Below are 15,266 nucleotides of genomic sequence, written 5' to 3'. Positions count from 1 at the left end.
GATGGATAAGGAGGATGCGAGAATCACTGAGGCAGAGGGTAGAAGCAGCCTGGCGAAGTATGACCTGGCCATAATTAAATCTGGAATCGCCACCATTTCTCAGAACTTGAAGCACACCATGGCTAATTGTGACAACCTGGAATCTCGCTTATGCCGTAAATACATACGTATTATTAGCGTACCTGAAATCGCATTTACTGGTCAGAAGGAAGACTTTGTGCAAAGGTTGCTGCTGGAAATACTTAGAGATACTGCCCTTTCACCGCGATTTATCGTATCGAGCTTTGGCGGCAAGCCTAAGCCTGGAGCACCCCTAAGACCAATAGCGGCCCAAATATTCAACTATAGGGACCGCGATAAGATACTGCGTCAGCCAAGAGAGAATGGTGAGCTGAGATACGAGTCCAACTGGATTTATATTTACCCAGATTTTTCAGCTGCAGTCCAGGCAGAGTGAAAGACTTTTGCCAGTGTTAAGAAACTTCTGCGTGAGCGTACGGTCGATATATACTATGCTTTTCCTGGTGAAATTGAGATTTCACCAGGACTGTACTGTTTTGCTGTCTGCTGCTTTGAATTTAAACACACCAGAACTGTAATCCGGCCACTTCTGAATTTATCCACACTAGAATTGTACTGATTTAGTTGTTTAGATTTAGTTTAGACGTACGCCTCCACAATCCACCACCACGACCAAAGAAATCCCGGGACAATACAAAACGAAGAACCAACAATAAAACTGCTAATCACCGGAAACCAACTATCCACCCCCCACGCCCACAGAGGGCTAAGGTAACAACCTACAAACCACATACTACTCTCTAAGCATACTACAAACCGAATACCGACAGACCAAAACCAACTCAGACACTGGACGCTGCCCTTACGGACACAAGCTCAGTGCACATAACGAAAGTACACCTTAGTTAGCTCAGACGCCAGTTTTTCCTGGTTCTGCATGCATCAACAGATGAGCACAAACTCTATCCTATCCCGCTTTCCCTCACTAGCTAACCTTATCCACTTTTCTTACAGAGCCACACGAGTGCCTGGAGACCATGCAATGTCAGCGGTGCACATTATAAATCAACATAATATATCAACACAATGGCAGACGCTTCTTTTTTACTATCCCGGATGAAGCCAACAACTATATTCAATCTGATATACTCATGCTGCGGGCCGTACCCAAAGACTGCATCAACATGGGTACTGACGTTATTGATCAAGTCTGTGCAAGTTCATCAGTAATCCTTCCATTTGACATCGTTCTTCTTGTATTTTTTCCACTCGCTGCACCCCTTTGGGTGCTATTGTGGATCCAATATTGTAATAGATCTGGATCGTTCCTCAGGTGGTGCAGTTGGGTCGGATGCTCTGAAGCTACCCCCATACAAGATTTCTGGTTTAGATAGGTTTTGTTGTTGCTGGTAGATTTGTTTTGGGTTGACGCTACAGTGTTTGATTTGGTGGTGAGGGTGGGAAGACTGGAGGGGAGCAGGGGGGTAAAAGTTTAAACCGATTGGTTGCTCGCTATGGCATTGTTCACAACGCTTATTAAGGTACTATATGTCTAAGATAACTGCGTTTGTGGGTGGTGCTATCTGACCTCACGGTATTAAACAGGAATGTACTGGGTTTGGGGTATCCAATTAAAGCCAGGAAAATCCTCACACATATAGAGAGGCATAAGTCAAATATTCTATTCCTGCAGGAGACGGATGCCATGCCAGCATCCAGCCTTTCGTTTGCCAGATCATGGGGTGGCCAAAGGGTTTACATGTCATACTCCAGGGGCGTGCTAACTGATCCATGATTCCCTCCAATTTACCCTTATTGGTTTAAGGATGGACCCGCAGGGCAGGTACGTGGTGGTGCACGGCATGCTGCTGAATACGCATGGCCCCAACATTAACGAAAATGATCAAGGGGGTCCTGGGAGTCCCTCTGCCAGACATTAGTCCTGGTTACGAGAGACTTACCCAGAGTCTTTAGCTCACTATCTTTCACAGAGAAGAAATATCCCAAACATATCAGTCTTTGTCCTGCCCTGGGGCAGTCCAGCACCGAAATGATAGGCAATTCTCCTCTGAACAAGAGTACCAACAGAAACCCCAGACACGTGTTTCGGTCTGGTTGGACCTCATCAGTAGGGTGGATCTGTGCCTCTCTAAGAATAGTGAGCAAGGGGTCCACGTCTGGATTCCCCTAGTAACTTAGGGTGAGACCCAAAGTTACTTAAATATGCAAATTAACAAGGGGGTCCTGGGAGTCCCTCTGCCTGACTGATACTCGCCAGTGGTCCTCAGGATGGCCCTCTCGGATGCAAGGGGGGGGCGGACAGGCCGGCATTGGCAATTTAAACCCCAGGCTTTACAGGACGATGTGTCTCAGTCTACGCTGGATGACAATATACAGTTACACTTTGAACAAAACTTCAGTTTGATGGGCGCAATGTGGCAGGCGTTTCAGTCTCATATCCGGGGTATCACTATCGCGTGTAACTAAGGCATTAAAAGGACAGAGCCAGTTTGGAACTGGAACTGCGTAGATTGGAATTATTGCACGTCATTAGCCCTACTGAAGACAAGCTACCAGACATTGAAACGGTGATTGATCGATTTTCTCAGTAGCAAGAAAGGGAATTAAATTACATCTAGAATCCTTAAAAGTGAGACTGGGGGTATTAGTATACCGCTTATATATAACTCAGCAGGGGTGGTGATGAAGAGTGCTTTCAGACATTAACAGGGTGTTTCATGATTTATAATCTGACCTCTATACGTCTCATGATGTTAAGCCAGAAACAGAAATGGAAGACATTTTGAACGATTTGCTGATCACTGAGCTGTCGGGTGAGAATGGGGACCTCTTACAACTGCTTATTACCATGGAACAAATATTACAGGCCATAGTTGATTTGTGTGCTGGGAAGTCGTTGGGACCCAACGGCCTTAGTGCATAATTTTACAAGAAGTTTTGTGACATTCTGGTGCAGCCTTTGCAGTCCATGTGGGCAAAAGCTATAGCAGCTAAGATACTCCCCTCCATGAAACATGAGGCCACTATCATACTGTTGCTGGATAATCCGCCATTGGAGTGTGGCTTGTATTGTTCACTCTCGCTAGTTAATACTGATGTCAAGATCTATGCAAAAGTACTCGCCAATCGCCTACTGCCTTACATGAGGCATATGGTACATCCGGATCAAGCCAGTTTTATCCCCGGACGGTCCACGGCCTTCAATATCCGTAGGCTCTTCAATGTTATGGCACAAATGGAACCCACAGCCTGTGGAGTGGCGGTATCACTGGATGCGCAAAATGCATTTTATTTATTTATTTTATGCAGAGCCCGCAGGCATCGGGGCGCACAATACATCCTAATAAGAGAGGCCTGGCAAACATATGAGCTGAACAATAGGGTTTTCAAACACTTGTGAAAAATTAACAGGTTCTTTTCCCTACGTAGGTCGACTGGCAGCTTGTTCCAGGCCAATGCCGCCTGGACTGGAAAAGAGTGGCCATTTCCTCTGGCACATTTACTTCTAAGGCAGGTTAAGTACATAGCATTACTAGACCGAGTAACTCATGACAATTGTTGTTGTACATAATTCTCACGTAGGTAGGATGATGCCAGTCCATAAAGGCATTTGTACGTCAGAGTATTGAAACGGAAACGAATTCTGTCTGCAACCGGCAGCCAATGCAAGTCCCTCATATGTGTAGAATGTGTTCCTTCCTAGATACATATTTAACGATGCGAACAGCATTGTTCTGCAGTCTGTCTGCCCTTACTAGCACTGCTCAAGAGAGCGCTGCAATAATCGAGCCACAGCATTATATTCGTTCTTGCCAGCGTTGTACAGTTTTTAGTAGAAACATATGGTTTAACTAGCCGCAACAATCTCGGATGGTATGGACTTTTTCACCACGTTATTCACCTGGGCCTCTGCCGCCAGGGAGGCTGTCCCAAGGTTTTAACCTTATTTGATGCATCAATACGATGGTGATCAATGGAGAGCCCTAAGTACTAAGCTCCCATCTTAGCTCTTGCCTCGACTGGGCCAAAAATAAGAAACTCATTCTTTGTGCCGTTGAGGCAAAGCCAATTTGTTGTCATCCAGTCTTGAATTGCCTCATAAATATGGGAAATGTTCTTAGCATCCCTGTCATAGTCCCAACTCAGCTCCTTAATAAGTCGAGTGTCATCGGCATAATTGGTGAATTGCGCTCCCATGTTCTCAAGTAAATCACATAAGGAGCGGATACACACATTAAAAAGTGCCAGAGAAAGGCAAGCATCTTGGGCTACACCACAAGTAATCAAGGCTGTCTCTGAGGTAGCATTCCCCTAGCAAATGTTTGAATTCCTATGTCTAAGAAATTACTTAGTCAATTCTATGGCTTCTCCAGAACAGCAACCTATGCCTGCAAGAGTAGTAATGAGTGTTTTATAATCCACAAGATCATAGGCTGCTGATAAAAGCAAAATCGGGCTGCTGATGTTATTAGATTTTGTCAACAATATTCAGCATATGGGTTTGCAGGGTTCACTAAGGCAATCTTGGTGCTGTGGTAACACCTAATGCCCAATTGCCTAGCCTAGCCGCTTCTTCCAGATGTCCTTAAAATTACACAGTAGAATATTATCAACTATGTGTAACAAGAATGGAACATTTGTTATGGGTCTCAGATTGCTGTGCACCTTAGGATCCTGCCCACGTTTTTTAATCAAAGGGGTAGTTACCACATTTTTTATGTTATCTGGAGGGATGTCATGAGCAAAGATAGCATTAGTGAAGCATGTCAAAAATGTAGTAAATAACTAAACATTATTGAGAATGATCTTAGACGCTATTGCATCACCAAGGCATGTTGTAGGATGCATCTTCCTCAGTACGCTCTCCATTTGACACCCCAAAATAGGCTTAAAAGTAAACATAGGTTTAGCAGGTTGGAGGAGTATGCTTGAAACTTTATGTATATCAGGATTGATGACCGTAATAAGATTGCTGGTAATCTTAAAATGGGCTGTTTTAATGTTGTCCGCAAATATTTGCTGGACCGCAATGCAATCATCATTAGTAGGGATGAATGGCTCTAACTGAACATGGGGTTTTTCTAATTTCCTAAGAATGTCGAACAACTTTTTTGCATCACTTCCTGATTCTTCAATCTGAGTGTTAAAGTAGTTTTTTGCCTCATATATCTCATTTGTATATAGTTTTTCCAGGGATTTCCAGATATGCTTGTTTTCCTCCGTTCTGTCTTTTACCCAATTAGTTCTGCTCTTATTTTTTCTTGTTTACGAGCAGTAAGGGCATATTTAACCAACTCTAATTTTTAGATCTTTCTCTAATTATCTTTAGTTTCCTGGGAACCACTTAATCTAATAATGCAATCGGATAATTTTCATAGTTAGCTGCCAATGTATGCAGAGAGTCGGAATCTGAAGTGGCCTCCATGAGTCTAGCCATACAGTTTTCTAGTTTTCCTACGTGTACATTATTAAAATTTCTACTGATGACCTTTTTAAGCACGTTCTTTTTTTGGGCTAACAGAAAACAAAATTGAAAAAACAGTGGTCCGACCAGACACATGGTCTAATGTCTAGGCCCTGGACTCTAGGGGACTAAGGTGAAGGTTCCTAGTTGCCGCCCAGTCTAGTACATTGTCTTTATTATGGGTTGCCTCTTTACTATGAATAACAACATTGATGTTCTGCAGTACTGGCTCTAAGAACATGGCTTCAGTGTCTAAGGTATTGCCTAGCCATCTATAAAAATCACCCAGTAAAATAGTTGAGCTATTAGGTCTATCCAGAGAAGTTAATATATCAGATATTTCCTCGTTAAAGTTGGCTGTATGATTAGGAGGGCAATATAGTAAAATTATTTAGCACAGTTGTTAAGGGAGGGAGTGACTTTCAAAAACATAATTTTGCATCCCTCACAAGAGATTGAAGACTAAAAAAGACAGAGTTCTTGTTTAGCTAAAATTGCAACGCCCCCCACCACCCTTGTTATGTTCTCTGTTTTGGCCAAATAACTTATAGCCTTCAGAGGTGGCTAAATCAATGTTAGGGCCACTAGAGTCCTTCAACCAGGATTCTGTGATACACATAATATCCATGTGGTTATCTGAAACGTAATCAGATATCTATAGCATGCTTATCCATCGAGCAGGTATTAAGCAGGGATATATTAAGGGTCTGTCCTCCTATCACAGCTATATTGTTAAATGTTTCTTTAATAAGTTGGTCTGTCAGTAGATTACAATCTTGCGAATTGGTCAGTAGCACGGTATCCATTATATAATCAGGAGACACAGCCTGCATGGGACTCGTAGCCCTTCTCTTATCTGGATGTCTAATATACTGGTACTCTTTCCTGTAGTTTCATCAGTCTAAGCAGATCAATATCACTACGACCATTAAAAATGGCTGTGCCAATTCTAGAGTCTGAGCATGGCATGTTAACTGTCCTGGACTCCAATATAACAGTGTTGATGTCTAGAGTAAAGTACTTTTGTATAATTGCTTGGCGTGCCAATTTCTGTGCTGCCAACAATATATGAAGTTGGAACTCCATGCTCCCAACAAGGAGCGTACAGATCTCAACGTTCCACAAGAATACTACGTACCGATATGGCAGTTCCTTGGTTCCACAGTCGACAAGTAGGTCAGCACTGGCACGTTGCAAGCAGGCTTGCTTAGCCCTGACGCGCCTGACCCAAGACTATAGCAGCATGTGGACTACAATCCGCTGGGATTTCTAGTTCAAAGTGCGTAAATGGAGTAACGGTCGCAATGAGCCTCACAAAAGGTTTATAACTTTCTAAAATGCGTCGAAAATGTTTAATTCTCTATTAATGCACACAATCACAGAAAATAGTAAAATACTTTTTGTGGTGTTAAAGAAGTGTGGCTTCGGCCCCATGTTTATTCAATACATTCAATTGCTATATTCCCTTCCATTTGCTAGTGTGTACAAATGGACAGCTGTCCGATCCCATACAACTGACCAGAGGTATGAGGCAGAGCTGCCTCCTCTCCGTGTTGCTTTAATTATGGAGCCCATCGCAGATTTGATTAGGATTAGACACTTTGACAAGGTATTCGTGTTGTGTGGGACGCCAGAGATAATTTCTTTACATGCAGATAATGTACTGTTGTATATCAGGGACCTGCACGTCAACTTGGTTCCTGTGGTTGGCGATGTTGTCCTGTACGGCATATGCTCGAGATTACAAGTAAATCAGTCTGAATATGAAATCTTCCTGCTCACCGATATCCCTACCCCTTCACTGGAAATGAATGCACTTCGATGGTCGATGGATCAGATCGAAGTATCTGGGATTCTGGATAAGTAGGTCACAATGATCGCTATTTGATAATAATTATAACCTATAAAGCGGACAGCTTGCTGTCAAACTAACTAAATGGACGCGTACAACCATGTCAGTGGCAGGGCAGGGTGAGTTGCCTAATAAAAAGGATTCTCTTGCCCAAACTGTTGTACTTGTTTCAGAATTTCCCTCTCTGGCCAGGCAAATAATACTTTCAAACCCTGCATAACTCTCTCTCCCGATTTCTGTGGCATTTCGGGGCTGTGGGGAAGAAATGGCAACACCTCGCTAGGACCTATGAAGGGGTGGATTTAAAGCCCCTGAGTTTGAGCTGTATTGGATGGCGGCACAAGGGCAGTACTGGTTTTTGGACCGCCCCACCTCCGCCCGATCTAAAAATCAAGCACTACTGGTTGTGGACGCATACGCCTACCCCTGTACATTCGATCCACTTAGGATTGCACTTTTAGCATAGTTACACTGTATAATAAACATGTACCATTGTGGCGCTCGCCTGGAATACCGCCCACAACTGATGTGTCTCTCCGACCTGGTTGGTATGGTGAGGGCTCTAATGTTTGTGTGTGAACAGGGTATTCCTGACAATTAACTAATTTGCGTCTACTCGCACTTTGACACCCCTATTCAATCTACATTATTATAGAATGAGAGCAACATTTAAGATATAATGGCCTACATTTCCCCATGGACCCGAGGATGGTCCAATCCTAACATGCATTGTTAATTCTCAGGGCTTCTGACACATTGTTACTACATTTATTGCTCTTATACACGTGGCTATACCATCGGGCTTAGGCAAACTACGTGACAAATGGCAAGTGGATCTTGGCACACCCCTTACGGATGGCGAATGGCTGAATGTGTGCAAACTAATGGGGAGTGTATCCGTTAACTCCAGAGTTTATATACTACAGTTTGAAGTCTTACATAGACTACACTTTTGCCAAGATGAAACGCATTAGTAGTTATAACGATGGGAAAATGGCCTAGGTGCACTGAAGCGGATGCTGATTACATGCACATTGTCTGGACATGCCCCGTATTCCAACCCTTTTGTGGTGGTGTGTAGAATGCTTGCAGAGATGCTGGATGAGAAGATAGAGCCAGTGCCTCAGTTGTCTGTTTGGATTGTCCTGTGAACTGCCCTTAATCAAGCATAGATTTGTAAGTCTTAGTTGCTTGGTAGCGAAGCAATGTATAGTTAAACACTGAGCCCCTAGAACGCCACCTGCGTCTGAGGGTTGGTTATCGGACATTGCGTGGGCTAAAGACAATGAAGAACTGTACAGATCCATGATGCCTTGGATGTCTAAAGTCAAGGACGTTTGGGCATATTTTCGAAACTACTTGTTAAGGAAATCTCCTGTGGATGAAGCTGTGCAATCCGCGAGTCAGTGATGGCTTGTGTTTTTTGTTGTAATCCTGACACTGTGATAACCTCCCCGCTTGTGCAACCTAAGCATAGTTCCATGTTTCAGCATATGTGACATTTGTGAGACCTTGCACTGCTGATGCCCTACTTATTGTACTACTTTTGTTTTATCAAAGTGATTTTTCGTTTCCCTGAACTGGCAAATCTCATGCCTAGGTAACTTGCTCAATAACAGCCTTGTCTATAATAAATAAAGGATTTGTCTTTTTTTGTTGTAAAAAACAAAAAAACATAGATTGTGTCTTCCTGAAATCAATATTCAAACCTTTGTCATAACAGAATTGTTGAAACAAGTGAAATTGTTTTCTGAGATCGCCCGGAGTTATGGATATCAAGATTGCATCATCGTCGAACATTAGCAATGGGCATTTATCAAGACCTAAAGTTGGGGCATCAATAGGAACACAGAATATTTTCTTGATTGCTCCATTTATAAACGACAGAATAGTAGGGCCAAAACACATTCCTGGTGCATCATGTTTTGGACATCAAATAATGTAAATTATCCACTAAGGCTCCATCTTACTGCAGCAGTGTTAGCAGTGTACTGTAAAATTAAGGCAGCTAGTAAGCCATGGCGTATATCAAGTCCACATAGCGCCTCCCACAACTTTGTTGGGGAAAAGTTGAACATTAACATAGGACAGGCCAGCATTTTCTGACTGTTGAGGGAAGAGAGAATCACAGTGAAAACCTTGCATGATATAAACACGTGACATTTCTTATCAGTGACTAGGCAGGGAGTGAGAAGAAAATCCAAGAATTATTTAGTTGCATGTGTAAATCACAATCTGTGGCTGTAACTGAGTGTGCCATCTTTCTGTGATGAGCGAAAATAGTATTTGCAAAGAACATTTTAAAAAATAAAAGCCTTTAGAGGAAAGAGATTATAATATTTAGTTACTGTACTGCCATCTTCCTGCACCTAGGTAGAAGGCACGCATTTCAATGCAAAATGTCTGGAGCACCTCAAAGTGTCGGATGGAAGGGATGGCATGCGGCGGGAGGGTGTTTTACACCAGCAATAGCTGTTGCTTTGTGTGCCAGTTAAATTTGAAGGCATCAATTTCTCAGAGCTAAGTAAGTGTGATGTTCAAGTGAGCGACCTTACTATCTCCTCACCTTTGCTTAAAGTGTTACATTTTTTGGCATCTTCCTTATACCGCAATGCCGATTGGATTCAGTGGTCTCTTGATACATTTGTAGAAGTCTCCACCATTTCAAATAAAACGTCATGCTTTCTTTCATCAATGGCAGAAGAATAATGCAAGTAACCCATTTCCAGCTGGCAAACTTTTGCATGCTGCAGTTGACAACAGCACATTTTTTTTTTTTTACAATGGGAGAAATGTAATTAATTGGATTTCTGTCCTCCGAGAACATTGTAACAGTTGATACTTGAACCCTGAGGGGAGAAGGAATTACTATGAGAGTCAGGGATGTTGGCAAGTAAAGCATGAGAGGGAGAGAAGGAGATATTAGGAGAACCAGAAGATAAGGGAGATTTGCTTGCCAGTCTATGAATGTTCCGGCAGTCCAGGTTGGCCCTATGCTGGAAAGGAGGAAGGAGGAGGTACTACACATTGCTGCTAAACAGAAGGGAGCACGGACTTGATAGGAGTGAAGAGGGTTAAGGGAGGCAGCCCTGAAGACCCAGAGAGAGGGAGAAGGGGTTTGGGATGGAGGATGGGGCCATGTTCCCTAGTTTACCTTACATGACCTCAAACAACATGGGCCCATTGGGGACAAGGAAGCCAGCTACTCATTGCATCAGGATGCCATTGTGTTTACTAGTTGCATGCTTTTTGGGGTCCCCTTCTGCATGACAAACCATTTTTGAACAAGGGCCTGAACTATTGAAATCACTGAAAAAGAAAGTTGATTGAACTGCACATGTCCCCAGAAAGGGTACTGGAAGAAAAGGGGAGCCTTATTTCTTATATTTGCACCTGGAGGAGTGCACTCAGCAAATGGGGGGCTGGGATTGCAGGTAGAATCTGCCAGTGACCGTCCACATTCAGCCAGCCACCCGATCGCCTTACCCAGTTGTCACCATTTATTTGCCCCATTCAAAGTACCTACCCTCCCCCAGCCTTCCACCCATCTGTTAGCAGTTGGGTCTCTTCCAGCCAATTCTCTCACCATCCACACCACCATAGTAATAGGAAAGGGAATCAGTCCCTTTTCTATTTCCCATTGTGCCATCTTTTGTTTTTGATTTTTCATGAGAGATTGGGGATTCTCAATACATGAAGAGCTCATCTCTTGGCAAATAAAGAATACATTAAAACTATTCACATGCCAAAACAGCCTCGGGTTGGGGTTAGCGATCACACTTTTGCTTGGGGACCCCATGAAGCCCATTGCTAAGGTCAAGTCTGCCTTGGGGCTCGCCTGGAATGCCGTTACCTGTCCAGTATGCCCCCGAAATGCAGGGGTGATCGCTTAAATCCCAAGACAAATTCCCAGAATTTCATTTCATATCCTTTAGTTACTTTGAAATACCTTAAGGGGTGTCCTGTTCTCGTGTATTCAAAAACACTACAAAAATATAATTTATCTCTTGTTCTCATTTCTTGTCACAGTCACCTTCATGACAATAGGCAATAAACTGAAGTTACTAATTGTGACTGTTGCAGATCTACAATAATGCTGTGTTAAGCACATTCTCTTGTGTGTTCCTTGTAATTTCTCTGAATACCTGCAATTACACCATCCTGGAGAAATCCAGTTGTAATAGTGTACCTTTGTGTTTCTTCTCTTACAGGAAGAGGGGATTTGATGTGAAATGGGTTGACGACACGCATGCTCTTGGAATTTTTTCTAGTCCTGTGGCAGGTAACATTATTCGTCACTAGTCTTCACCTGAATCTACCTGTGTCATTTATGATTTACATTAGAAGTATGTTTCATACTAGTTTGCCTTATTTTTTTCATAGAAATCTACCATATGGGTTGTTGACTGTGGTTTCAAGCCCACATGGTTATGAATTTCTAATGGAAGTTCTTCACCTAAAGTGTTGTAGGATCAAAATAATTCTAATGCAGTCAAGCGTAGCTTGATCCTGGGCAGTCTATGAATAGGTGACGAGTAATGCTGGTTCGGGCACGTGTGTTATAAGGGGTAGACTGCAAGAACACCTGAAGACCTTCCTTGACTTCTCAATTGGTGTTCTGTTGAATGTGTGTGTCTTGTAGCATTCTGTGAAAATATTGACTTTTAATAAGTGCTTGTATATAGCGCTGGTGCCTCCACCTGAAGAATTAAGGTGCCTCAGGAAAACCTAGCATAAACAAATCATGTCGCTAAAAAAGTTATTCTATAAAAATTGAAATATCAAATCAGAAACGCCAAACTGCAATTTCAGTCTGCAACAGGTTAAAGACTGTCAGAATGTTTCTTTGTATTGCAAGTAGCTCCCTATAACTGAATGAATCCATGGTGAAACAAAGAACTTCCCTGTTTATATATTCTAGGTAGACGAATTAACAAGGAATTCTTCAGTAGGTTATTCTGACTGGCATTCCCATTACCTTGGAGAGAGAACAGTTTTCGGATTGCACATCTTGGCTTTATGTGGTCACTCATATTTTGATGAATTGCCATCTGGCAAGGGTGTGAAAGCCCTGGCTTTTTTAATTTTTATTAAATAATACAATTATGTAGGTGATTCCATCGCTGAAATAAAAATCTGCTAAGCCGATTCCCCTTTCATAAACTCCACACCAAAAGCATAGCGTATACTCGTGCCCAGAAACACTTGTGTACAGGTGCCTTATAAATGCCATATCATATCATACTTGTGCCCTGCTGCATCATCATCCTGATACGGCTCCTCATCATACTCTTATACTCTCCTCCTGGCTCTTAACATCTCCCTTGCTCTCCTTGCATGCCCTCCTTGCATGCCTCATCTCCTTTTTGTCCTCCAACTTCCAGTGTTACGCAGATGACACACAGCTCTTCTTCAGACTCCCTGCTGACCCTCTTGCACCCTCCATCATCCCTGACTGCCTATCTGCCATCCAGTCCCGGTGCGCATCCAATGATCTCTGCCTCAACGCCTGTAAAACTGAGATCCTTCCCATAGAGACACCTGCTCCCTCTTTCTTCCCTTCACTCTGGCCTTCCTCCTTGGGCTCGCCCCCTGCGCCTTCAACTGAAGCCAGAAACCTTGAAGTCATCGTTGTCATCTCTTTCCTTCCTCCCTCACACTCAGGACATCGCCAAGAAGTCCAACTATCAGCTCTTCCTTCTCAGAGGAATTCTACCTTTTCTCCCTTTCCCTCAGAGGCTCAATTCAAGCCCTTGTTCTCTCTAGACTTGACTACTGTAACTGCCTTCTCCTGAATCTTTCTCCTTCCACTCTGCGACCCCTCCAGCTTATCCAGAATAGGGCAGCAAGACTTATCCTTGGCCTTAAACCCAGGGACTGCATCTCTCCTGCACTAAAAAGTCTTCACTGGCTCCCGGTTGCTGCACAGATTAAATTTGAATCCCTCTGCATCATCCACAAGGTTGTCTGGGCCCGGGGACCACACTATCTTCAACTTGATCTCACTAATTATCCTACTAGACCACTTTGCTCCTCTGAAACCAAGTCTTTGTGTGTAAAGCATTTTGCTAAACAGAGGAAAGGGGGTCGTCACATTGCTCAGCAGGCTTCTTCCTTTGGAATAGCCTCCCCCTGCGCCTTGAGCAGGATCTTCTCAAATTCTGGAAGCTCCTTAAGACTTTCCTCTTTTCCTACTTCCCTCCTTCTCCCCTCTGCTAATCTCACAGTTGCTGAATCAGTGTCCTTGACCCTTATGCATCTTCGGAGTCTTGACCTCCCACACCAATTCTTCCCAGCTCCTGTCTTTCCATAGCACTTTGCATCTGCATACCCTCCGCTCTGGAGACTCGCACTTACTCCTCCTGTGGCCCACGCTGTGTAGCACTCAACATTCTAGCACTCTGTCCATGGCTCACCCACGGACTTGGACTCCCCAGCACTTACCCCTCTTCCCTCTTCCTTTCTGCACTTGCACGTTCTGAATACTCACAAAGCATAGTAGGTTTGTCCCCCTCTGTTTCCCCCTCTGCTCGTAAATATTGTGTTGTAATGTATTTCCCACTCTCCCTCCCTCCCTGCCTGCCTTGTGGGCACTTTGAGACAGTATATTCTTATTGTATAAGCGCCTATCAATAAAAAAATAAAAGAACATTTGCAACACAAAGCCGGTTCAGAGGTTGCAGGTGCTCTCTTGACAGCTGCAGTAAGTGTCTGCAGCGCAGGGGCTACATTTAAAATGTGCAACCCTGTTCCAATTAACTGCATAACTCTGAAGATCCTATCTTGGTGGAACGCTGAACTGTAGAAATAAGCCATACCTGAGTTATGGTATGGGGGCCAGAGTTATCCCAGCCACATTAAATTGATTTTTCACATGTGTCAGCCCTGTGGGCCAAGTTCAGCTGTGAACGGGTTGTGTATTCCCCCAGACCCCGACTAGACCCCACCCTAGTGGCAGGAATATAGCCTGGTGGGATTGCCTCTTTGTTCCTTTAAGGCCTGGTAAAACCCTTCTTCCAGGAACAGCCACTCCACAGGACGCTGGCCTTGAAATAGGAATCAAAGGGTGCACCCATTCACCAAGAGCCATGCCTCACTCCATGGGGCTGCATTTCTAAAGGTCTTTGTTCTTAGAGGGAAATGAAGGGGGCAAGTTAGAGTAGCCAGGGGAACTCTGTTCAAGGGAAGTAAACTTCCACCATCTTGAATCTCTCTGCCTCTATTCTGTACCCTCAACTTCCTGTGACATCAGAAAGGCAAAGTCTGCTAATGTCAAGAGCAGGGATTGGACCGCTAGAGCAGGTTAGCTTTGGTCCAGTCACCTGGAAATTTTTATCTAAAAAAGAAGGGACTCCTGACACTTCTTTAAATCATGTTTAAGCATCTTTTGATCATTGCTTGAGAAGATTATGTTGGACCCTGCTGGGTGAGCAGTCCTTTCCGAAGCCCTACAGTTGCAAGGTGAAGGCAGGTGTTCCAAGGCAAAGGAGAACTCTGTCCCTTTACCCTTCCCAGGGACCATTGCAGGGGTGATTTGCTGGAACAGGACCTCCCTCTCTGCCAGCAACAGGGGTGCCAGGGACTTCACTGTGTTTAAGGATTCCTGCCATTGTATGTCAGCCTCCCCTGTCTTTGGAAGCATGAACAAAGGAATCCTCTTGTCCCTAAGCCCCTGGACCTGTACTTTCAACACCATGAATACCAAGACAGCCCGGGATCATAGTGTTTGTTGCTGTTGAACTGCTTGGAGTATGTTTCAAGAAGTGTTCAGCACATTTAAACTTGCAGGACCCTCCGTTCCCGCCTTTTGCTCTCTTCAGATCTTCGCACAGCACCAAGAAGTCTGGTTCGGTGCTGCAGAACCACCAAGAGCTGCAAAGAAAGTACTATTGACTGCTGACTGTCCTC

The 15,266-nt window shown here is 43.8% G+C and overlaps 1 protein-coding gene across 5 annotated transcripts in view; it reads left to right on the top strand.

Moving 5' to 3' along the window:
• Nucleotides 1–15,266, top strand: part of R3HCC1L (R3H domain and coiled-coil containing 1 like) — a 482,602-nt gene that overhangs the window by 290,266 nt on the left and 177,070 nt on the right. For all 5 annotated transcript variants that reach the window (XM_069611545.1, XM_069611546.1, XM_069611547.1 and 2 more), the window contains one exon: nt 11,570–11,640. In XM_069611545.1, the coding sequence (XP_069467646.1) occupies nt 11,570–11,640 (71 nt within the window). The remainder of the gene's footprint in view (nt 1–11,569; nt 11,641–15,266) is intronic.

Source organism: Ambystoma mexicanum, chromosome 8 (assembly GCF_040938575.1).
Source record: "Ambystoma mexicanum isolate Mex_15411 chromosome 8, UKY_AmexF1_1, whole genome shotgun sequence".
NCBI classification, from domain to species: domain Eukaryota; kingdom Metazoa; phylum Chordata; class Amphibia; order Caudata; family Ambystomatidae; genus Ambystoma; species Ambystoma mexicanum.
This window is presented reverse-complemented; position numbering and strand designations above follow the sequence as displayed.